Source organism: Giraffa tippelskirchi, chromosome 6 (genome assembly GCF_054371585.1).
Source record: "Giraffa tippelskirchi isolate mGirTip1 chromosome 6, T2T-mGirTip1v1.2.pri, whole genome shotgun sequence".
Classification (NCBI taxonomy): domain Eukaryota; kingdom Metazoa; phylum Chordata; class Mammalia; order Artiodactyla; family Giraffidae; genus Giraffa; species Giraffa tippelskirchi.
Genome location: NC_137280.1, coordinates 83890745 through 83915942, shown reverse-complemented (window position 1 = coordinate 83915942; position 25198 = coordinate 83890745). Strand labels below are relative to the sequence as shown.

The 25198-nt window shown below is 54.7% G+C and overlaps 1 protein-coding gene across 8 annotated transcripts in view; it reads left to right on the top strand.

The window, feature by feature from the left end:
• Positions 1–8970: 8970 nt before the first annotated feature.
• KCNN1 (potassium calcium-activated channel subfamily N member 1) overlaps positions 8971–25198 on the top strand; it is a 28744-nt gene continuing 12516 nt past the window's right edge. For 7 of the 8 annotated variants that reach the window (XR_014055624.1, XR_014055623.1, XR_014055621.1 and 4 more), the window contains exons 1-5: positions 8971–9186; positions 15248–15730; positions 16414–16509; positions 19704–20122; positions 23087–23228. Coding sequence is in view for 4 of the 8 variants with exons in the window: in XM_081496428.1 (XP_081352554.1) it covers positions 9019–9186; positions 15248–15730; positions 16414–16509; positions 19704–20122; positions 23087–23228 (1308 nt within the window). In the remaining 4 variants the exon portion in view is untranslated. Of the gene's footprint in view, positions 9187–15247; positions 15731–16413; positions 16510–19703; positions 20123–20578; positions 20588–23086; positions 23229–25198 lie in introns of all 8 variants that reach the window. The other variant, XM_081496427.1, reaches the window with a different exon arrangement.

Genomic DNA, 25198 nt, shown 5'->3' with positions numbered 1-25198 from the left:
GGCCAGGCGCTGGGGCTCCAGCTGCCGCGGCCGACTCCGGCCGGTGAGTAGGCAGTGGAGGGGTGGGTTACAGGGTGGAGGTCTCCGTGGCGCTCGCCGTCTCCTCAGTGGGAGTATTGGTCAGGGTTTGCCCGACTCGGGAATTCAAAGCGGGAGCTGCGGAAGGAAAGGAAACCCCCTTCCATCCCTCTCCCCACTCAACACCAAGCCCCGAGTCAGGTCCAGGGCCCCCAACCCCTGGAGAAGGGGGCTTCCGCTCCCGGAATTTGGGATGCGGGGACATCCTCCCACGGAGGTGAGGGTGGAGACAAGCGGACCCTCCCGGGCGGCCCTCAGTGTGCTGGGAAGCGGGAGGACTGGTCCCACTGCCCCCTCCCCACTTCCTCCTCCCTCCCCGCCGGTCTTTCTCTCCCAGTCTGTGGTAGGGATTCCCCCGGCCGGCCTTGCTGCGGAGTAGAAGGAAACCCCACCTGCCAGCCTACTGTGCCCGTTCTTTGGAGCTCCCGGCTCTTCTCTCTTTTTCTCTGACCCCCACGGACAGGGAGAGAGGCCCAGAGAGGGTTAGCACTTAGCCAAGGTCACGCAGCTGGGCAGGAGCAGAGCGGAGGTTTGTGGCTCACTAACCTTAGAAGCCAGGGATGGGGGGGTGGTGTCAGCTCTAGGGTCCTCTGCTCACTGCGTTTAACCACAGGTGTGAGGGCCCTCTCTGGAGGCCCTGGAAAGGGAGGAGGATTTCTGTCACTCTCCCCAATCTCTCTGCCCTGCCAGAGGCCCCGATGGGACTCTCCCACCCCACACCCCCGACCTGGCTCCTTCCTTTTGGCTTCCAGGTCTCTCAAGCCTCCTAGCCCCCCTCCCCAAGCCAGCTCAAGAACTGAAAGGAAACCCTTGGGGGTGGGGGGAATTCCAGATGGGCAAGCCAAGCATTGTGAGCCTATAGAATAATTTCCACTCTAATCACTCACCGGCTATTGACCTTCTACAATTCCCCACCCTCCGAAGGGCCAGGGTCAACGTCAAAAGGTCCCCTGGCTAGAACAGGCAGCACCAGGGCCATGAACCTGGCCATGAGCCCCCACCCCAGACCTCTGGCAAAAGAAAGGGCGGCTGTGATGTTCACGGCCGGCGAGTTTTCCCTTCACTCCCTTTCTGAGGTCTCCCCCCAGCCCTGCTGCACCATGGGACCATCATGTGTCCCCTTCTGCCCTCTCCTCCAGGGCAGGATGAAGGTACTATGCTCACATGGGGCTTCTGGAGACAGCGAATTCTGTGAGGGAGCCTCAGTCCCCAGGGCAGCTGCAGACCTGGGAGAATTAAGGGGCAGCCAAGAATAGAGCTGGTCAAACCGGGGATTCCTTGACTCCTTTATCCTCACACGAGCCCATGCCAGCCTCACCCACCCAACTCTTCCTGTGGTGAAGGAATTGGTGGGGGTGTGGTGGGGGGGCACGGGAGAGGAAGACAGGGACCAGCACTAGGAAAGGCAGATAGAGGGTGTCAGGGGAAGGAGGGGGGCCTCCAGGGAGGGGGTCTAGTGTGTGGGGGGGTGTATCTGCAGGGGCTCAAAGAAGGGTCCACAGAAGGAAACAGGCCCCTACCTGGGCAGACAGTGCCACCACTGATCACAGTTTTCCCTGAAACTTACAAGGTAAAACTCAGCTTGTCAGAGCACAGATCTGTTCTAAAGACCATTGCAGTCTGGGAGCTGTCCACACCCTGCCCTCCTGGGACCCTGGCTCCACCCCACAACCCATGTCTGGTCCTTGCAGGTTGACGGGGAGGGGCGGAGCAGGAGAAAAGTGGCCACAGCCCCCTGCCAGCCAAATGGTAGCCCAGTGGGACTAAAGCAGACAGCCCCTTTCATTGTGTCTCATCAGAAACACCCCTGCACTCCAGGGTGAGTGAATCACAAACTCAGGTCACCTTTGGGAGTTGGGGGGTGGACCAGGAGTTGGATAGAAAAACTGGTGATTTCAAAGTGCCAACCTTTGAAATAATACTACTAATATAATAATAATGATTATTATTGTCATGACTATGTGTTCTAGAGTCCCCTCTGGAGAGTCACTGTCCACTCTCTCAGGTGGTGGGGAACCTGCTCAGAGAGGCTGACTGATCCACTCAGAGTTACACAGCCAGAAGGAGGGAGTTGAACTGAGTTGGAGTAGCTCTAAAACCCCCATAATTTCCACCACCCAGATCCTGTGACCTCAATCCCTAGAGACAACCCTCAGGGAGCAGCTCCTCTGATCTTTCTCCTGTGAATATTGACTGACATTCTGGGCTTGGCAGTGAGCTGCCTCTGTGGAGGGGACCAGGTGCCAGTGTCAAATGTGTGGGGTCATTTAGTCAGTCAACAAAGACTAAGCAGTTATGGTAAGCCAGGCCCAGGGCTGGGCTCTGGGAACACAGTGAGGAAAATAAAACACAGAGATGTGTTAGAGAATGACTGAGGGGTCGGAGAGGCTTCCGTAGTTGGACAGAAGGGCCTCTCCAGGGAGCTGACCATGAGCTGAGACACAAGAGAGGAGGTGTAGCCAGTCAGGCAACAGCTAGGAGAGCAGCATATCAGGCAGTGGGAACAGCATGTGCAAAGGTCCTGAGGCAGAAACGAGCTTGGCGTGTTTGAGGAACAGTGAGGAGACGGGTGTGGCTGGAACAGAATAAGCAAGCGGGAGAGAGTAGGAGGAGGAGGGTGGGGGTTTCTGCAGGCCGGGGCTGTGGTGAGGGAGTGGACTGCAGAACAGTGGAGAGCTGTGGACGGTGTGTGAGCTGGGGAGAGATATATCATGATTTATGATTTTCAAAAGCCCCTGTGGCTGCCATGGAGAACAGGGACTACTGGGGCAGGAGTGGAAGTGATAGAAGGCCATGGGGGAGGCCAAAGGGGCATCTGAGTAGTCAGTTTGGCTAGGACCAGGTCAGGGCTGCAGGGATGCAGGAAAGTGGGCAGATTCTGGACTGAACTGGGCATGGAGGATTAACTCTTTGGGGCCAATTTTCTGCCTGATGCTGAGGGACCACGGAAAGGGAAGGAGGGATTCATTTTGCCTGGGGGAAATCTAGGAAGGCATCCTGGAGGAGGTGTGATTGCTCTTTGAGCTGGTCTTTTTTTTTTTTTAATTTATTTATTTGGCTGTGCCAGGTCTTAGTTGCGGCACTTGGGATTGTTGTTCTTTGTTGTGGCATGCAAACTCTTAGTTGTAGCATGTGGGATCTAGTTCCCTGACCAGAGATCAAACTTGGGCCCCCTGCAGTAGGATCGAGGAGTCTTAGCCCCTGGACCACCAGGGAAGTCCCTGTTGTTGTTGTTCAGTCACGTCTGACTCTTTTTGACCCAGTGGACTGCAGCATGCCAGGCTTGCCTGTCCTTCGCTTTCTCCTGGAGTTTGCTCAAACTCGTGTCCATTGAGTCAATGATGCCATCCAACCAGCTCATCCTCTGTTGCCCCTTCTCCTCCTGCCCTCAGTCTTTCCCAGCACTGGACTACCAGGGAAATCCCTGAGTTGGGTCTTGAAGGGAATTTGCCAATGGCCAGCTGGAGCCATGCTGGGGATCTAATTATACAGATGCTGTGAAGCCACATGGAGCCGCTGAGCACTCAGAATTAGCAGCAGCATGATCATATTTTAGCAAGGAAAGATCCCTTCTGGGACCTGGCAGAGACTGGGCTGGAGCCCAGGAGGCCAGAAAGGAGCTTTTGAAATGGTCCAGATCAGGACTTCCCTGGTCATCCAATGGTTAAGACTCTGAGCTTCCACTGCAGGGGGCACAGCTTTGAGCCATGGTTGAGAACTAAGATCCTGCATGCTGAGAGGTGTGGCCCCCCCCCAAAAAAAAAGGTCAGGTCATGATCAGGCCAGTAGCAATGGGGAACATCCAGTCAGCCATCACAGTATTTGTGGCACATTTAATTGGGATTAGCTCCCTAACTCCTCCCCTTGCCCTTGGAGGGTCCTCGTTGCCCTTTTCAGGAAACTGAGGCTCAGAGAAGGGTGGCCCCTTGTCCATGACCATGGTGAGAGTTTTTGGGGGCAGCCGTAACAAATGTCTACAACCATGGTTGGCTTAAAACAACAGAAATGTATTCTGTCGCATTTTGGAAGCCAACAGTCTGAAATCCAGGCATGGTAGGGCCACATTCCCTCTGGAGGCTCCCGGAGAGGTCTCTTCCAGCCTCTGGTGGCTCTAGATATTCCATCGATTGTGGCTGTCTCACTCCAGTCTCTGTCTTCACTTAGCCTTCTGCCCTGTGTGTATGTCTGTATCTTCATGTGGTCTTATAAGGACACCAGTCATGGGATTAGCATCCACCCTAATGCGTATGTGAAAGTGAAAAGTGTTAGTTGCTCAGTCGTGCCCAATTCTTTGCAACCCCATGGACTAATGTAGCCCACCAGGCTCCTCTGTTCATGGAATTCTCCAGGCAAGAATACTGGAGTGGGTAGCCATTCTCTTCTCCAGGAGGATCTTCCCGACCCAGGAATTGAACCCGGGGCTCCCCCATTGCAGTCAGATTCTTTACTGTCTGAGCCACCAGGAAGACCTCATCTTAATTTAACTACATCTGCAAAGACCAATAATGTGATCAAATAAGGTCCTGTTCTGATGCCCTGGATGAGCTGGAATTAGGGGGAGGGATACTGTTCAAATCAGAACAGCCACACAGGGGTGCACCATGCTTCAGAATCAAGCCTTATGCAGAGGCAGGAGCTGTAGGGATGGGGACAGAGGGGTGGGCTGGAATGAATTCAGAAGTGATCATGGACTGGTCTGTCAGATGTGGGGGACTCTGGGGAGGAAGTGTTAGTCTGGAGCCTTTGAGCCCGAGAGTGGCAAGGGCGGGAGGGGAGGCTAGTGTCTGGAGCAAGGATGCAGCTACCATCTGAATGAACAAGACAGCCCCAGGGCAGGTCCCCTGGTGGATATGGAGGGTCTCCCTGCCGCTCATGGGAACTCGGTGCTAATGACAGAGCCCGTTCTCTGCCTGCGTGCCACCCCCAGGCTCCCATCTCCTCCTCCAGAGTAGGGCCCGAGAGCTCCTGAGTGGGCTGCCAATGGTAAGTAACAGAGGAGGCCAGGCACAGTTCCTTCCCACCCCTCCCTGGCCTCATTTCCCCTGTGAGCCATCTGCAAGCCCCAGTTGTATTTATTGATTGATTCAATATCTTATCTTGCCCATTGGCCTGAAACCCTGCATTTGGGGGATTTTGTGTGTCTTCGTCCTCACAGTAGCCCTGAAGACAGGAGGTGCTCGGTAAATGCTGATAGAATGATTGAAGCTTCTGGGGGGAGGCAGTCCCTCAATACTGAAGAGCCCACGAACAAGCCCTCTGGAATGCCTACCCCCCCAACCCCCACAGTTACCAGGACACTAGGAGGCTAAACCCTTCATGACTTCTGCTGTGCTCAGAGTCCTGCACACAACCCTGAGAGTGGGACCCCTGCTTGCCTCTGTGACTCCTCCCACCCCACTTACTCCCTCACTCTAGCCCCACCTGTCTCCCTTTTCTTCCTCCATCACATCCTTCTCAGTAATCTCACCTCAATGCCTTTGCCCTTGCAGTGCCTTCCTCTGGGTGTACCCTTCTCCAGCTTTTCTAGGGCTGGCTCCTTGGCCCGCTTTCAAATGTTCCTTCTTCTGAGAGGCCACCCCAGAACACCCTAGTTAAAGGCTCCCACCTCCGTTCCCGTTTTTCTCTTCACTGGATTCTTTTCCAATGCTTTTTTTTTTTTTTAAGCTTGTCTATTTTTCTTTTTTTAAGTTAATTTATTTGACTGTGCTGGGTCTTAGGTGTGGCACATGGGATCTTCAGTCTTCATTGCAGCATGCAGAATGTTTAATTGAGGCATGCAGGGTCTTTTAGTTGTGGCATGTGAATCTAGTTCCCTGACCAGGGAGTGAACCCTGGTCCCCTGCTCTGGGAGCTTGAAGTCTTAACCACTGGACCACCAGGGAAGTCCCTCCCATGCTTTTGTGTGGAAGCCTTACTAGTCCTTTACTAGTAAAGGATGTTCCCTTCCTTGAGAAGATCAACTCCAAGAGGGGAAGATATCTCAGACTCTGCGTCCTCCACACCACACTTGGAAAAGAAACTCGGTGGATGTGTGAATGAACGAATGAATGTGTGGATAAATGAATGAATGAGAGAGTGAGTGAATACCTTCCCCACTCTGCCATTCCCACACTCACAGGGGATTTAGCATCCTGCCTCCTTTGAGGCAGTCATTGGTTAGACCCAGGATGAGTCTGAGACTTCTGTGAATATGCAGCTTAGGTGTAGGATGGAGAGGTGGCCAGTCTGCCCCAGCTCAGGTCACTGCCTCTGCCTCTGGGTGCTTCAGTCCCTGTGAGGTTCTCCTGGGTCTCCTTCACCCAGACCCATAGCCACTGCCCTGAACTTGTGGTCCACCCCTCAGGGCCCTGGAGGAGGGGCTTCGTGTTTAGCCTCTACCCCCTCAGCAGTCTGTAGGTCATTTCCTGGGGCCTGAGTCCTGTGGGTCTCCCAGCTGAAGTTCATGTTCATGCTCCTTGAGTCCCTTCCAGCTAACTGTGGGCTGCTGAGAGGCTCTGGAATGGAAACTCAGATATATCCCATCCAGTGTGTGCTGAGTCGCTTCAGTCGTTTCTGACTCTTTGTGACCCTTCCTCCCAAGACTGTAGCCTGCCAGGCTCTCTGTCCATGGGATTCTCTGGGCAAGAATACTGGAGTGGGTTGCCATGCCCTCCTCCAGGGGATCTTCCTGACCCAGGGGTTGAACATGTGTCTTCTATCTCCTGCCTTGGCAGGCAGGTTCTTTACCACTAGTGTCACCTGGGAAGCCCACCCCTGACCTCTGTCCACCAATGCCAGCCTTGTCTCAGAGGGATGAGATTCAAGCAGACAACAGGGCCAACTTGGGCAGGAGGTGATCGGTCACCAGATTGACTGTCCTAAATGTAGCTCCATGAAGGAGTTTCCTGATCCCTTGAGGCATGTGAGCCCAAAGGAGAGATAGGGATTTTTCTAGAGAGAGAGATGGTAAATACATAGCCTGCAGGGTCTGGTAGGATAGGGGGACTGGAGGGGCTTCTGTGGGCTGTGGTCGATGCTCTTGTGAATTTCTGGACATTTGCACAGTGGACTTGAATTCAGAAAGCATTGGATACTGCAGCAGCTTCCCAGATGGCACAGTGGTAAGAATCCACCTGCCAGTGCAAGAGACATGGGTTTGATCCCTGGGTGGGGAAGATCCCCTGGAGTAGGAAATGGCAACCCACTCCAGTATTTTTGCCTGGAGAATCCCATGGACAGAGGATCCTGGTGCGCTACAGTCTGGGGGATGGCAAAAGAGTCGGACACGACTGAGCACACACGCACAATGCTGCAGGGGCATGACAGCAGTCTGGGCAAGCCTGAGTCAATCGGTAGGCACAACGGGAATGCTTTTTGTGGGGCAGGGACCCATACGGGGGCAGGCATAGGCTGTCAGGGGCCAGGGCATTGAATGCGACACAGGGATGTGTGCCAGACCCCAAGGGAGATGTGGGTGGCTCCATTACTGTTGTGCTTTAGAAAAAGGCCCCAGTGGCTCAGGCAAGGGAAAAGCAAGTGCAAAGGCCTGGAGTGAGCTGAGGGGAGTCTGAGGATGCCTGGGAAATGGGGCTGGTAAGTGGATAGAGGGATGCAGGATGAAGCATGTTTGAGAATGCATCCCCTTACGGTTCCCAAACCCCACTCCTGGAGCCCCTATGGACACAACAGGGCATGGGGGTCCCCAGGCCTCCACTTCCCGACTAGCATAGACCATGGCTAGGCCTTCCTCAGGGTGCTCCAATCAGGCTGGGATAAAGAACAGGCTCTGGAGATGAGGGATCAGGAGTCCCATCTGCTGACCCCCCACCCATCACCTGGCTCCTCTCACCCTCACCTCCATCACTGACCCATGGGACTACTCCTGCCCAAGCCATTGTCCACTCACTGATTCATTCAGCCCAGCTATTTTCTGGGCACCGCAGAAAGAACAGATAGCTGCCCCGAGGCAGTGATAAGCAGTCAGATGTTTCTTACCTGGCCCAAAGCTTAGGGCCAGGAGGAAAATAGATGGAGGACTGGGAGAGAGAAGGGGGAACGGCTGCCTCCAGGAGCCCTCAGGCCAGGGAGGACAGAGCCAGGTTCAGTCACCCAGCTGCCAGGGTGGGGATAGGGTGAGGCTGAGGTTGTGTGGCTGCCTGAGAAAGGAGGAGGTAAGGGCTCTCCACCTTCCAGTCCCCAAGGCTCCTCTGAGCTTCCATGAACATCGAATGAGTGTTGCCCAAGGTCGTCCTCAGTACGAGGGGAAAGGGGCACCATTTGGGGGACCCAAAAAATAATCTGTTGGCCTGCCATTCTGGCATTGCTTTGGAGAGTTTAGGACTGGGGGAGGGGGCTAAATCTGAGTAGATTCTCTCCTCTCAAGAAGATGGCCTTTGCCCCAGCAAGCACCCCCCACCCCCAGCCCTGAAAGCCCCCACACCCAGCTCCAAGGCACTTTCTACTTGACATCATCTTGTTTCCCCACCCCAATTTCCCCCCCCCCGAAACACACACACAGAGCGGAAGTTTGACGAGGTCATTTCAGGAGGGAGGTGGCCAGTCACTTCGCAAAGTTGTCACCTCTGCAAGTGCAGAGGATGTGATCAGCCCCCAGGTGCGCTAATGTTGAGAGGTGGCTGGAGTTTGGGACCTGATTTTGGAAAACGGGTGGTTAGGAGTTCTCAAAGACGATCGAGGGCGGGAGTTTTCGCTTCGCCATGGTCCTCTGCATCGCGCGGAGCAGGAGGGTGAGTTTGAGGACCAGCCGCACGCTGGGGGGCGAAAGGGGCACCGAGGAATGAGGGATCTTTAAATGGAGGCGGGGCTTGCGGGGTCGCCGGGGGCGGTGCCAACCCGGGCTCGGCCAATCGGCCGCGCCGCTGGCGTCGCACCGCCCCCTCCTCTCCCGGCCCGGGCGGGAGCTCGCCCCCCCGGCCGGGCCCGTGTTCAGGGCTGCGGGGGATGCGAGCGCTGCCGCTGCCCCCGGCCCCACCGCCCCGGGGCCTCGCGCCTGCCCGCTGCTGCCCGCCCCGTCCGCAACCCCGGCCCCGGCCCCAACCTGGGGGTCCGTGGCCGCGTGGGTCCCTCTCCCTTCCAGCCTCGTCCGCCCGCCCGAGCCGAGTCCCGCAGGTACTGAGTGGTATGGGCAGGGGTACCCAGGGAGACATGTCCCGGAGTGAGATGCCGTTTGGGGCAGGAGCCAGGAGGGAGGATTTTCGTGGGGTCCGCAACCGAGAGGACATGGCAGTGGGGGGAATGTGTGTATGTGCACTGCCCCAGTGAGTCGATTCACGGATCCCCATCCTGGAGGGGGAGGGTACTGGGTTCACTTTGGCGGGGGCAGAGCAGTGAGTCTCCAAACTCCATAGATACGGTGGGGGAGCTCTCGGGGTGGAGGCAGTAACCCAGGACTGACACGGGAATGGGAGGAACGAGACCCTCACCACTAGCCCTTGTGTCCAGCCTTTAGGGGCAGCATGGCAGGGTTCGTAAAACTGGCCCCCTAGCTCTCCCAGGACAGAGGTCGGGCACCCTGCACAGCGCACTGTTCTGGCTGTCCTGGAGAGTGGGTCCTCAGATGTGAGTGCTAGAGGCTGGGGGTGAGCCAGAGATGCTGATGGAGACGCATCAGAGTGGAGGGCACTTGGGAGAGCAGGCTAGGGCAGGCTAATTGCACCCTGATGGGTGGTGAAGGCGGGAATGCCTAAGGGATGGGGCAGTCAGCCAATGACATGCTGCACCCACTCTCCACCAGCCCATAGCGTGGGAGGACAAATGGATCCTGTCCGCCCGGCAGAGCTAGGGCCTGAAGGGTGATGGTGGAAGAGTGTCTTGGGGTCCTTCCCTACCCTCCACAGGGACACACAGCCCACAGCTTGCCCACAAAACCTACAAGATTCTGCCATGTGCTGCTCTGTCCACAGTTCCTGGGAGCGGTGAGGTGGGCGTTTTGCCCCAAGGAGGCTCTGCCTTTGAGAGTAATGGGCAGGGGGTACTTTCTCCTGGTCCAGCTCTGAAGGACAGATAGCGGTATTGGGCAGTGGCACCACAACGTACCCATGACTGCGTGCTAGGCATTTTCCACGTGAGATCTCATTTCTTTCTGGTCATTGACCCTGCTGGGTTGGCACTAAGATGCCCCGTTACTAAAGAAGTAGCTGAGGAAGTGGCAGTGACTTCGTCCTGGCTGGAATACCCAAAGGTCCCTCTGTAATCAACCCATCATTTGTAAAAAGAGCTCACTCGAGGGCCTTTGGTGTCTGGTCATTTTCTTTCTCTTCCTGTTGGGTGGGAAAGTTCAGAGGAGCTGGCCTCCTTGGTCCCTGCTGCCTGCACACTTTCTTCTCTGCTTCAAGAACCTTCCTGGGTTCCCCCTACCCCTCCTACAGGTTTCCCACAGTATCTCTTGAAATGGTGCAGAAGGCAGGGTTTGCTCATCTCCTTACTCCAGCATTCAGGGAACAGAGGTCTTGTGCCCCAGACATGTGAGACAGTTTTAGCAATTCCAAGAACCTTCAAAACCAAATACAGCCCACAGGGTGTTTCTCCCTTTTTAGAAGAAGTCCTTGGAGAACTCAGGGCCTTCACCCAGAAAATCACACCCTTTCATGGACATTGAAACCTTGGCTGGGGTTTTATAGGAGTTTCTGGTTCTTTAGGAAAACTCTGAGGATCCCGGGGACCCCACCTTTAGGCCCAAGTTGCAATGAGGGAGGGGAAGGTGAACCTGGGGAAGAGTAGGGTCTCTTGTCCCCAAGGCCCTCTGGTCCCACCCAGTCTTTAGATTATGGGCTGGCCCCTTCTTCTGTGAGATCTCGGGCAGGCCACTCTGTCCTTCCACTTCCTATGAGGTCATGGGAGGTGTCAGACAGCTACCACTCCTGTGCTCTGAGCTCTGTAGTCCCTCAAGGGCAGTGCCAGACTGGCTCCCTTTCCGAATAGTTGCCGGTCAAGAGGGATCCAGGCAGATCCTGCCACCCCCAGACTGAACTAACTTAGCCCCTGCCCTTCCTGGCTGTGTGACCTCAGGCAACATGCTAAACCTCTCTGAGCCTTGTCTCCCATCTGTAAAATGTGAGTAAGAATGCCATCTGCCTCTCTGAGTAGCCACAGGGATTAAATGCAGTAATTCTTATCAAGGTCTTGGTCCACCTGGAAAATCCCATGAACGGAGCCTGGCGGGCTACAGTCCATGGGGTCGCAAAAGAGACACAACTGAGCGAGTAAATAACAAATAACCGCATTAACGTGATGGGCCCTAGGAAGGCCCTCCAGGCCTCCGCCCCCCTGGAAGTCACCTGCTGCCTATCCACATGCTCCACCCCACTCCCTCTCTGCCCAGGGCATGTCAGGACGTGGCTGCCAGGCAAGGAGGAGCATGGCCACCACGTGGCTGAATTTGGCCTGTGTGTTAGGTGGCTGAGTCACATCCCCAAATTGCATCTTCATCGGTGCATTTCAGAAGGTCGTTTGCAGCGCTCCCACCCCCTCCCAGTCCCGTCTGCCAGGCCATCCCCTCTCCTTCCTATTGTCCCCAAGCCCTGGGCAGGGACCCTTCTGCACCTTCAGGAGGGAAGATGGGAGGACTGTCTGAGGTTTCCTTGTCTCTTGGGGAAGAGCAGGTGTGTGTCCTAGGGGTAGGCTCTTAGTCCCACCTAGCAGCTCATGGCCTTTCAGATGGCAAGCAGGGACCATAGCCCCAGAAGAGTGGCACCTGAGTGCTTTTGAGGACAAAGAGAGAGATCAGGGCCAAGATCAGCCTTATAAACTGTGAAGTGCTGGGCCTGCAGGCAATCAGCCCATACAAACTGTAACGTCCTGGGCCCACGTGGGGCCAGCTCTTATAAACTGTGAAGCGTCAGGTCACAGGTGGCCACAGCCTGGTTGGTAGGATGGATGGAAGTGGGACATGTCCTAAGACTCATGTTTCTTGTGTTCTTCCTGTGTGCTGGCACCCTCGTCTGGGGACATGTAATGAGTGGGACAGATACTGTCTGGGGGCTGGGTGGACATGGACACAGGTAGTCCTGCAGTGCATGCGGTGATTGGTGCCCTGGCCAAGGTCACCTTGTCTCGCCTGGCAACCTTGCTCATCATGGTGTGTCCTGGTGTGACATTGTCTGAGTCTCTCACCCCTAGGAACGTGGTTTCAGGGCCAGGGAGGTGTCTTGTCTCTGCACACAGCCCCCTCTCCCGAGCCCCCAGCACACACCAGCTTAGCCATTTCCAAGAGGACAACACTGGAGCCACAGCCCACCGCTGCCTGGCTTCTTGGGAGAATCCCACAAGGCAGCCTTATGTAGAATCTGCCTTGTAAGGAGATGGACCCTTCACCACACAGTGAAGGGAAACTGGTGCCTCAGTTTCCCCATCTGTACAACAAGCCAAATCCTAGGACCCCTTTTTTGGAGATGTTGTGAGAATTAAGGAGAAAACTCTGGGTGAAGGACAGAGCCTGGCATGTAGTGGGTGTTCAGTAAACAAAGGCTGTGGTGGCAGCTTGGGTGCCTGTGGGGGTGAGGAGTGACTGGGGTGGGCTGGGATGGAGCAATGGAGGGTCTGGCAAGATTGGACTCCAGGCAGGCTCATCCTGTGCATATCACTGTCTTCAAGGTCCTTGCTCCTGCACATGACACACGGGACCTGGCCCCAGGCAGGTACAGAATCTGAGGATGTCAGAGCATATCAGCCTGTCTGCTTCTCAGTAGCCAGTTTCCTTTGTGGGGAAACTGAGCCTGGCCCAAGGTGGCAGAACCAGACCAAGGTGCTATAGAATCAGTTCTGGGATCTTTTTGTTTTTTTGACTGCATCACATGGCTTATAGGATTTTTAGTTCTCCAACCAGGGATCAAACCTGTTCCTCAGCAGTGAGAGCACCGAGTCCTAACTCCTGGACCTCCAGGGAATTCCCTGGGATCTTTTTCTTTTTTAAGTTTTATGTCTTTATTTTTAGCCACACCTTGGCTTGTGGGGTCTTAATTCCATGACCTGGGACTGAACCTGGACCCTCAGCAGTGAAAGCACAGAGTCCTAACCACTGGACTGCCAGGGCATTCCTCAATTCTGGGATCTTAGAATTAAATCCTGGATTGTTCCTTTGGTCCTGGAATCCAGGCAGGAGGGACCTGAGGGTCTCATAGCCATAGTCACGGTCCCTAATATCTCCCTGGCCATACCCTTTGACTGTGTAAGTATCTTCAGGCCTTTGGCTCAGTAGAGTGAGATTAATTTGTCCAAGATTCCAGAAGTCAGGAGACAAGCCTGGGTCGGAACCATCTCCTGATGGCTCACTTGTCATTGTTCAGTCGCTAAATCGTATCTGACTCTCTGCAACTGCATGGACTGCAGCACACCAGGCTTCCCTGTCCTCCACTATCCCATTGAGTTCTTCTGAACTCATGTCCATGAGTCAGTGATACCATCCAACCATTTTATCCTCTGTTTCCCCCCTCTTCTCCTCCTGCCTTCAATCTTTCCTAACATCAGGGTCTTTTCCAATGAGTTGGCTCTTCACATCAGGTGGCCAAGGTATTGGACCTTCAGCTTCAGCATCAGTCCTTCCAATGAATATTCAGGACTGATTTCCTTTAGGATTGACTGGTTTGATCTCCTTGCTGTCAAAGGGACTCTCAAGAGTCTTCTCCAGCCCCACAATTCAAAAGCATCAATTCTTTAATGCTTATCTTTCTTTATGGTCCAACTCTCATATCCCTACATGACTACTGGAAAAACCATAGCTTTGACTATATGAACCTTTGTCAGCAAAGTAATGTCTCTGCTTTTTAATACACTGTCTTGGTTTGTCATAGCTTTCCTTCCAAGGAGAAGTGTCTTTTAATTTCATGGCTTCAGTCACCATTCACAGTGCTTTTGGAGCCCAAGAAAATATTAATAAAATCTGTCACTGTTTCCACGCTTTCCCCTTCTATTTGTCATGAAGTGATGGGACCAGCTGCCATGATCTTAGTTTTTTGAATGTTGAGTTTCAAGTCAGCTTTTTCACTCTCCTTTTTCACTTTCATCAAGAGGCTTTTCAGCTCCTCTTCACTTTCTGCCACTAGAGTGGTATCATCTGCATATCTGAGGTTGTCAATATTTCTCCCGGCAGTCTTGATTCCAGCTTGGGAGTCATCCAGTCCAACATTTCTCATGATGTATTCCGCATATAAGTTAAATAAGCCTGGTGACAATATACAGCCTTGACATACTCCTCTCCCAATTTCGAACCAGTCCATGTCTGGTTCTAACTGTTGCTTCTTGACCTGCATACAGGTTTCTCAGGAGACAGGTAAGGTAAGGTAAAGTGGTCTTACCTTAAGACCACCTTAAGGTGGTTCCAGATGGCTCATTTAGGTGGCCTCTAATCCTCCCAGGCAAACCAGCCAGCAGAATTCCATCTTGAGGCTTACAGAGGTGTTTACTGAGTGTCACCTGTGTTTATTGCTTTAGGTGTTTACTGCTTTTAGCATCCATTGCTTTAGGTACTTGGAAACACAGAAAAGTCAATGGACAAAGGTCTGGTAGGAGGGTGTTCCAGGCAGAGGGTGCAGCAGGTGCCTCAGAGTGTGCAAAGGCCCTGAGGCAGGACCAAGCTTGTTGGAACCTGGTAATGGGGAGGTCAGTGTGGCTGAAAGGGAGTGACTCTGGGAAAGTGAGAAGGATAAGATGGGTAGGAGCCAGACGATAGAGGCCTCCTGGCCACAGTGAGGAGTTTTTATGCAATAGCGCTGGAGAGCCACTGGGAGGTTTGTTTTTGTTTTATATTTATTTACTTATTTTTAGCTGCATTGGGTCTTAGTTGCGGCATATGGGCTCCTCGTTGTGGGCCACAGACTTCTTTCTAGTTGTGACATGTGGGCTTCAGAGTGCGTAGGTTCTGTAGTCATAGCGTGCAGGCTTAGTTGCCCTGCAGTGTATGGGATCTTTGTTTCCCCGACCAGGGATCGAACCCACATCCCCTGCATTGAGAGGCAGATTCTTAACCACTGGACCCCCAGGGAAGTCCTGTGTGGAGGTTTTGAGCCGAGGAGAGGCATAGGTTGGCTTGATTTCTGGGGTGGTCAGTCAGTCCACATGTCAGCTGAGATGGGTTCATGACCTCTCCAGCCTCAGGGTGTTCTGGGGTGGGGGTCCCTAGCCATCTGGTCAGTTGTTCAGGCTCTGACATGACCACGTTCCCTGTGCCCTGCAGGTCAGCGCGGGAGCCCAGTTGCCGAGCCATGCCAGGCCCCAGGCGGCCGGCAGCAAGCCCAAAGCCAGCACCCACATAGTCATGAACAGCCACAGACACAGTGGCTGCGAGGGACGGCCACTAGGTGGTGGGCTGGGTGCCTTGGGCCGAGATCCTCTGGACCCCGAGGCCAGCCACCCCCCGCAGCCTCCAAATGGCCCAGGCATCCAGGTGGTGGTGGCCAAGAGCGAGCCGTCGCAGCCCTCGTCTGGCAGCCCCCGGGGGCAGCCCCAGGACCAGGAAGAGGAGGAAGATGAGGAAGAAGATGAGGCGGTCAGACAGAGGCGCTCAGGGAAGCCCCCCAGCGTTGGCCACCGCCTGGGCCACCGGCGGGTGCTCTTTGAGAAGCGGAAGCGCCTCAGTGACTATGCCCTAATCTTTGGCATGTTCGGCATCGTTGTCATGGTGACAGAGACGGAGCTGTCCTGGGGGGTCTACACCAAGGTAGGCATGGCCCTTCCCTCTGGCACCCCGGGGAGGCCCTGCTGGTCCCACTTGGCTCCCCGAGACCCCCTTGGGCACAGGGTCTGGGACCACATCGGCCCTAGGAGAGGTGAGCGGGGGAGGCTGAGGGGACCCTGGAGGTGGGAAGTGGGGGCACCCAGGGTCTCCTGTTGTTTCCACCCTCTGGGGGCAGCAGGAAGGCCTCAGGTGGGGCCCAAATTCTCCAGCCCCTTCCCTCTGCCTTGCACCACGGGGCTGCACTTTTGCTGAAGGTGGGAAGGGGGCTGCTTCCGGGTCAGGCCAGGAGGAGACAGGGGAGCACCAGAGAAGAGCTGTTTTGAGGAGCAGGGAAAGAATTTTGCCCCTTTTGAGGGCACGCTGGGCCAGGTTATGAGCCTGGTTGTGGGTCCCCATGTGGATGCCAGGACAGAGGGAGATGAGAGCCAAGTCAGCCTGTAAACTGTAAAGTGCTGCATCTGCTCAAGGCCTGGTTTTATAAACTATGAAGTGCTGTGCCCATGTGAGGCCTGGCCTTATAAACTGGAGTGCCACCTTGCTGTGAGCCCAAGCCTAAGAGTAAGGACCGGAGCTTCACTTCCCGAGCAAAGTGACCAGGTGGGGGGGTCAGGAGGGCTGCCCACCTCCACAGTGTCTGTCCTGCCTTCTGCTCTCTCTTTGCCCAGGAGTCCCTGTACTCATTTGCACTCAAATGCCTCATCAGCCTCTCTACGGTCATCCTGCTGGGCCTGGTCATCCTCTACCATGCCCGAGAGATCCAGGTCAGTGCTCAGTGGGGTTAGGACAGCTCCCCTCCCTGCACCCCAGAGCCCCCTCACCAGCCACCTCCATGCCTGCACGTTCTGTTGTGTCCGACTCTTTTTGACCCTTCGGACTGTAGCCTGCCAGGCTCCTCTGTCCATGGGATTCTCCAGGCAAGAATACTGGAGTGGGTTGCCATTTCCTCCTCCAGGGGATCTTCCCAACCCAGGGATTGAACCCGCATCTCTTGCATCTCCTGCATTGGCAGGTGGGTTCTTTACCACTAGTGCCAGCTGGGAAGCCCCCAGGACCTGGGAACCCTCTAAAACATAGAAGGATCAATAGCCACTTTATAGAAGGAAAAAAAAAAGATCTTCATGGAAACACATTGGTTAGATCACTCTAAATTTCCTGGAACGCATATCATCATTTTAATTTCCATCGATAATTTGGTAAAGAAGATGAACAGTGAGGGAGCAGGCAATGGGCTGGGGTTCTGAGGTGCACGTGGATTGTGTTTGCAGCCCTGGGGTCTTCTGAGGTTTTGCAGCCATGGAGTCCAGTGTTTGTAGCACCAGCCTCCTTTTCCTAGTCCACTGGACCTCTGTTTGAAAGATTTCTCATGTGCCAAGGATTCTCCTATTTCAGGAGTTGATCAAAACCTGGTCAGGTGCCTGGAGAGCCAAGTTCAGGGCTTGTAAGGCAGGTGTTACCACAGCACCAGGCCAGCACCAGGGCCTGGGGACACCAAAGGAGGTCAGATCTGGCTCCTGACTCTAGCTTTTGACCCCTGACTCTAGCTTTTGACCCCTGACCTCAAGGAGCCACAACCTGGCAAGAGATGAGCGTAGGAAAATCCTACCTAGGTTGTACTGTATGCAGACCTGTCAGCAGACACCCAGAGGGGTCCTCAGTCTGGCTAGGGGTTGGGGTAGGAGGACGATGACCCTTGAAGTAAAGGAAGCAGTTCTAAAGGGACAGCTGGGAACAGAAGTCTGGCAGTTCCTCGAACAGTTAAACATGGAGTTACCATATGACCCAGCAATTCCACCCCTAGTTACACACCCAGGAGAAACAGCAACTACATCCACACAAAAACGTGTACCCATGTGTTCAGAGCAGCATTATTCACAATTGCCTAAAAATGGAAACCACCCAAATGTCCATTGACTGATGTATGGGTAAACAAACGGTGGTCCGTCCATACAATGGCATACTATTCAGCGAAACAAAAAAAGGATGAAGCGCTGTATGTTTGCAGCACCACAGCTGAGTGTCTTAAACAACAGAAGTATATTTTCTCACGGGGCTTCCCTGATGGCTTAGACAGTAAAGAATCCACCTGCAATGCAGGACACCTGGGTTCGATCCCTGGGTTGGGAAGATCCCCTGGAGAAGGAAATGGCAACCCACTCCAGTATACTTGCCTGGGAAATCCCATGGACAGAGGAGCCTGGCGGGCTGCAGTCCACAGGGTCATAAAGAGTCAGACATGACTGAGTGACTAACACACACGCGTATTCTCTCACAACTCTGGAGGTTGGAAGGCCAAGGTCAGGAGCTGGCAGGGTTGGTTTCTCCTGAGGCTCTCTCCTTGACTTGCAGGCTGCTGTCTTCTCATTGTGACCTCACATGGCCTTTGCTCTATGCGCATATACCCCTCATATAAACCCTTCTTATAAGGACACCAGTCCTGTAGGATGGGAGCTCCATCCCATGACCTCATTTAATCTTCATTATATCTTTAAAGGTCCTATTTCCAAATACAGTCATATTGGAGGCTAGGGCCTTAGCAGTTGAATATTGAGTGGACAAAGTTCAGTCCATAACTCTCCACCCTCTGGCCCACCTCCCAAATCCATGTCCTTCTCCCATGCAAAATGCATCAATCTCAGCAGCCCCCAAAGTCTTAACCCATTCCAGCATCAACTCAAAGTCCAAAATCTCCTTTAAATATCACCTAGGGTCTTCGCCGGAGAAGGCGATGGCACCCCACTCCAGTACTCTTGCCTGGAGAATCCCAGGGATGGGGGAGCCTGGTGGGCTGCTGTCTATGGGGTCGCACAGAGTCGGACACAACTGAAGCGACTTAGCAGCAGCAGCAGCAGCAGGGACTTCTCCAGTGGTCCAGTGGTTAAGAATCCACACTTTCACTTCAGGGGCCCAGGTTCGATCCCAGGTCAGAGAAGTAAGATCCCATGTACTGTGAAGTGCAGCCAAAAGAAAAAAGAAAGAAAGATTATATTTAAACGTGTGTGTTCTGTTACTCAGTTGTGTCTGACTCTCTGCAACCCCATGGACTGTATAGCCCACAAGGATCCTCTGTCCATGGGATTATCCCAGCAAGAATACTGGAGTGGGTTGCTGTTTCCTACTCCAGGGGATCTTCCCGACCCCGGGATCAAACCTGCGTCTCTTGCATCTCCTGGATTGGCAGGCTAAGTATCATCTAAAACAGACATGGGTGAGACTTGAGGTACAGTTCCTCTGGAGACAAAATTTTCCTCCAGCTGTGAACCAGATAAGTTGTGTGCTTCTAAAGTACAGTGGTGGGACTAGCATAGGATAGACATTCTCCTCCCCAAAGCTGGAAAATGTGAAAGGAGAGAAGTGACAGGTCCTAAACTTGTCTCAGACCTGCCCAGGCAAATTCCACTGGGTGTGAAGGTTGGAGAATGATCCTCATTGGCTCAACGCCCCACCTTCCAGGCCTACTGAGGCGGCAGCATTGCCTCCTTGAGCCTGGCCGGCGGCCTTTTGTGACTGCCTGCTTTTCCTCGGCATTATGTCTTCAGGGAGTAGCACATGCCAGTGCTTCTCTCCTCTTCATGGCCGAGACATGTTCCACGTGTGGAAGGACCACATTCTGTTTCTCTCTCCATCCATGGATGGACGTTGGGTAGTGTCTACTTTGGGCGCCTGTGAACAGTGTGATTGCACGCACACAAGGATGTGTTTGAACAACTGTTCTCATCTCTCTTGCGTATATACCTAGGAATGGGAGGGCTGGGTCATTGGTAACTCTGTGTTTGACTTTTGGGGGAACACCTGTGCCCTGTTTAGCTTGAATTGTGGCCGACCCTGAGAACTAGGGGGTTTCGGCTGTGAGGCCATGTTTGTTGTAAAAGCTGATGCAGTTTGGGACTGGGATCTCCCTCCATGGCCTGGGCACGTGTCCAACACCCACTGCGTCCTGCCCACCTGATCTCTGCAGCTATTCATGGTGGACAACGGGGCAGACGACTGGCGCATCGCCATGACGTGCGAGCGCGTGTTCCTCATCTCCCTGGAGCTGGCCGTGTGCGCCATCCACCCGGTGCCCGGCCACTACCGCTTCACATGGACAGCACGGATGGCCTTCACATACACGCCGTCAGCGGCCGAGGCCGACGTGGACGTGCTGCTGTCTGTGCCCATGTTCCTGCGTCTCTACCTGCTGGGCCGCGTCATGCTGCTGCACAGCAAGATCTTCACGGACGCCTCCAGCCGCAGCATCGGTGCCCTCAACAAGATCACCTTCAACACGCGCTTCGTCATGAAGACGCTCATGACCATCTGCCCGGGCACTGTGCTCCTCGTCTTCAGCATCTCCTCCTGGATCATTGCTGCCTGGACCGTGCGGGTCTGCGAGAGGTGCGCCCCTGATCCCCTGGGCCCTGACCCCCCATGACCCTCAGGCCCACCCACGATTTTAGTGACCCCAGGGCTCCCCCAGCCATCACTCTGACTCTATGACTTCTGACCCTGCTGAACCCCATACCCACCCATGGCTCCATCCCGGTGACCCCTGATCCTGCTGACCCCTCCCCCAAGTTCCTGGCCTCAGTGACTGTCTCTCACATGCAACTTCCTCATGCCTGGGACTCCAACTCTGTGTCCCCAGCCACCCCCAACTCATACCCTGACCCTCACCCCTCTAGGACCCCATCCCTCTTTCCGCTTCCCCTCCCTCCAGGGGCCCCTCCACTGGCCCCATCTCTGGCCCAGGGTGGTGGAGGCAGCAGGAACAGGGACCCCCTCCATCCACCTGCATCCCCCACAATTTAACCTGCTCTCCTTTTCCCCTCTGCCCACCCTGCCGGACTGTAGGGAAAACATGTGAGTCCTGCCCTCAGCCGAGCTATGTGTGCGAAGCTGCCAGCTGTCCTGCCCGCCAGGAATTTAAGATCAGCTGCCACCAGGGGAGGGAGCGCAAAGGGGAGGCAGGTGTCTGGGACCTGCCCAGAGCCCATGGGCCAAGGGGAGAGCTTGCCCCAGTGCCACCATGCCGGTGGGTCTGGGTCACTCTCGGGCCCGGTGCCCTGGGCATCCCTGGGGTCCTTGCCACCAAGGAGGGGGCAGCAGAAGGGAGTAGAGGGAAGAAGAGTTTAGCTCTGGTGCCTTGTTGAGGCAGCTGGCCCCAGGGGGCAGGGACAGCTTCTTCAGTGGGCCTGGGATGAGTGAGCACAGTCCCAGCTTTTAAGACCCCCCATACGGGGGTTTCTTCTGAATGGCCTTGGAAGGTGCAGGGCCATCCAGCCAACTTACAGATGAGAACACTGAGGCTCTGAGGAGCTAAAGGGACACCCTGAGGGCCCAATTTCTGCTTCTCTCCAGAAACCCCCTGGGGCTTCATGGAGAGGGAAGGGTCCCCCTGGATCTCTCAGGGCAGGGAAATGCCTTGTCTGGGAGGGGGGTCTCTGTTGCCTCTTGATGAGCTGGGTAGGGGCTGTAATGGGTGGTGCTGGCACTGGGCTTCCTGGGAGGTCCCTGGGCCGGACCTGTCCCCAGAACCCCAATCCTCACCCCTTCAGTTGTCCCCTCCCCCACCCCGCCTCCGCCTGATGTGGGGCTCCTGGGAGAGAGGGCCCAGCTCTTCTCGTCACCAAGGCTGAGGATCACATGAGGGCTCCTTATTCCCCTGATGTGCCTCTGTGCCAGTTCCCACAGACCTGAGGGCTGATGGCTGGGGAGTGGGAGAGGGTGCCCCGCGTCAGGCATCGCTGAGGTCCAGGCTGGGTCACTGCAGGGGCACCTGGTGAGGGCGGGGAATGGGGCAAGGCCAAGGGGCAGCCAATCCTAAATTCTGAGCCCTGTAACACCGCTTGACGCCCCCTCGCCTGCCTCACTCCACCGCCGTGGCTCTGTCCCACCCCACCTCCTGCATGCCCCCCACTCCCTGGTTCAGGGTGACCCTGTAGCCCCCACCAGAGCTCCAGCTGGGCCTGGAGCCTCCGTGCCCATGGCTGATAGCTGATAGGTTCCCAGCTCCTCCTGCCTCCTGGGTGTGGGGTGCTGGTCTCTGGAGAAGTGGAAGCTGGTGCAGCTTCAGGCTCAGGTGCCACAGTGAAAGATGAGGCTTGGTCCCTGGTGCCCTTCACCCAGCAGGCAGCCTGGAAGCCCAGGCTGAGCAGAAAGGCCTCCATCCCTCCGTCCCACCTTTTGGGTTTCCATCTCCTCCTGGTCTTTTTTTTTGGTCACACCCCATGGCATGTGGGATCTTAGTTCCCTGAACAGGGATTGAACCTGTGCACCAAGCATTGGAAGCTCAGAGTCCTAACCACTGGACCTCCAGGGAAGTCTCCATCTCCTTATCTTGAGCCCCTGACCCCAGCCCCATCTGCCTGGAACAGCCCTCCCCACCAGCTCCCCCTGCCCGGCCTCTGTGCCCCAAAAGGAGAGGGGTCATCTGGGAAGGGCTTCCTGACCTCCCTGAGCTGGAGGGGTTTTGCAGGCAGGGGACTGGGCTGGAGCAAAGCTTTGAACCACCCCCAGATCCAGAGCACCAGTCCCTCAGCCTCTATGGTCAGCCTGGGATGACCATAGATACCACCAGTTCATAGCCTGTACGGCCAGGGTCTCGGGCTTGGCTTTGACTGGAGCAAATCATGTCCCTTTGCGAGGCCTTGGAATCTGTCCTCTTGAATAACAAAAGTTGAGTCCCGCGTCTCTCCCCAGAGCTAAACATGCTGCCGCCTTTCACACCTAACACCAGAAGATTCTCAGGCCTGAAGTTGGAGCAACTGCCCTGCACGTGTTGACTGTCCTAGGACTCTCTTCCCCAGGGCTTGCTCCTCCAGACTTCTGTCTCCCCGTGGAGTCCTCCTCCCTCCTCAGGGCCTTGCTGATTAGGGAAGTTCTTCCTGGTGTCTGACTTGAATCCTTGCCTCTACTTCCTGCCGCTTCTGGTGCCCATGGCCACCCGTGTTTGCATCTGTCTGTGTGTCTGTCTTTGGGACGGGGATCGTGTGCTTATGCGTGGACACATGTGGAAGCTCCCTCACCTGGACCCCTTACTGCCCCATAATGAGCAACTTGGCGGTCAGGTGAAAGGAGGGTGTTGGAAGGGATTCTGGGGAGGAGGGTATGGGTGCCTTCTGCCCTGTGGTATCCTCAGGAGGACCATGGGGCTGTCCTTGGTACTAACCATTGACCCACACTGCCCTATAGCAATGCTTTGGACACTTTGAGCCTCCAGAGTGGTCAGCTTCCTGCAATCAAGGCCCCCATGCAGCCAGGTGGACCCAGGGCCCTGCCTTCCTGGCACTGCCCCTGGGGGTGTAATGAAGGCAGAGGGACCAGTGTGAACTGACTAGGCCCTCCCTGGCTCCCCTTCAGGTACCACGACAAGCAGGAAGTGACCAGCAACTTCCTGGGGGCCATGTGGCTCATCTCCATCACCTTCCTCTCCATCGGCTATGGTGACATGGTGCCCCACACCTACTGCGGGAAGGGTGTGTGCCTGCTCACTGGCATCATGGTAAGGGCAAGGGCCCCTGCATGTCCCCACTGACGGGAGCTCACCCCATTTCGAGCTGGGCCTGCTCAGAGTTCCTCCCTGTGTCAGCCTTCCACTGCCCTCTTCCCTTTGATGCGACATGAAATCCACCCCTTTAGGCTTCCAGGGGACATCTCTTCTTGGGTTCTTCCAGCCTCAGTCATACAGCTTCTTCTATGCCCGCCAGGCCAGATGCTGTGGTCCACTCTGAACCAAGAGTCGCCGTTGCCTCTTTATGCCCCACAGCCCACTTAACTCACGGCCCTTGGATCCAGGGCAAAGGGCTTGATGCTTCTGTGCCTTGGTTTCCCTGGCTGTAACCAGTGCCCATTCCCTCTGCTTCTTGCAAGGACTCAGTCCTTTCATTTTTGTGAAATGCCTAAAGCCATTATGCCTCAGATACCAAGTCAATACCCCCTGACCCCTGCCATCACAACCCAGTTCCCCATCCTCGCCTAACTGTCAGGGTGTGCTGAGCATCCCACTGAGCCCCTCAGGTGTAAAGTTTATCTCATGTGACTCTGTGGGCCCAGGCAGCACCCCGTCTTCCCTAAAGTCTTCCTAAGTCCATCTGCTTGTGTGGGCAACTTTTGACGTCTGGTGACTTGTCTTTACCATGATTCGATCATTAGGTTCCCTGCCCATCCTTTCCTTCTGGAACCTTCTTTCCAAGCTTCTTTGATATCCATAAGTGCTTTTCCATGTTTTGAGTTATGACTTGTTTGACATATGGTAGGGAATGCCTATCCCTAGCCCCCAGTTAACATGTTCATTTTGATGCCGGAAACTTGGCCTCTGTGTACTGATTTCAAATCAAATCTTGGAGATAGAGTTTGGGGTGAAATATAAAAGAATAGCTTTATTGCTTTGGCAGACAAAAGGGGACACAGCAGGCTTGTGCCCCTCAAAACTGTGTGTCCCAACCCGGGAGGATTTGGTGAAGGGTTTCATAGCAATGGTTCCAGGGTGGAGTTTTCCCTGGTGGTTCAGGCGATAAAGAATCTGCCTGCAATGCAGGAGACCCGGGTTTGATCTCTGGATCAGGAAGGTTCCCTGGAGAAGGGAATGGCTACCCACTGCAGTATTCTTGCCTGGAGAATTCCACGGCCAGAGGAGCCTGGTGAGCCACAGTTCACGGGGTTGCAAAGAGTCAGACACAACTGAGCAACTAAACAACAACAACAAAGTTAATTTATTGGGGGTGGGGTGCTAGAGTAGATTGTAAAATAACATAAAGAAACATGCATAATGCCTTTTAACTAAGAGAGGGCTGGGTCAGCTTAGCCTGTAGAAGCAAGGACCCAATGGGGGCCAGAGGAGGATGTGTACCCCCAGCTTGTGTCCAAAAAGAAAGAGATGAGGGGCGAAGAGAGGAGAGAGCCATGGGCCTGGGGAGATGGTGACAACATGAGACAGTGAACGGGGCCGAGTGGACCCAATGGAGACACAGCCCCTACTTCTGCGGGAGGAAAGGAAACCATGCTGGGGATGATGACGGACTTTTGTAAGGACAAATGCATTTCTCTACAAAGGAAAATAAGTGGCCCAGGGAGGACCATGGGGGGAATTAGGTTGGCTTCCTTTGGCTTGTTTGTGTTATTTTTTTCACAAATTGAAATTGAGCAGGACCCTGTGGGCACAGAAACCTTTCAAATAGTTGCTGATCAGGGGAGGGGCTACAGAGACAGGAGAGGAGCAGCCAGGGAACCACAGTGCAGCCTTGGGGCAGAGTCCCGGTTCTGCCTCAGGGATACACATAATGGTATCTTTGAGCTCTTCTACAGAACTAAAACCTCCAACCAATGGAAGATGATGAAATACTTGGTGAAGCAGTCTTCATTCCAGAGAGAAGGTCAGTGTGATAACCACAAGAACCACAGAAGCTCATCCAGAGACCACCTGAGGCCAGGTTAAAAGAATGCAGGCCTGCACACAGTCTTGAGCCTTATCAG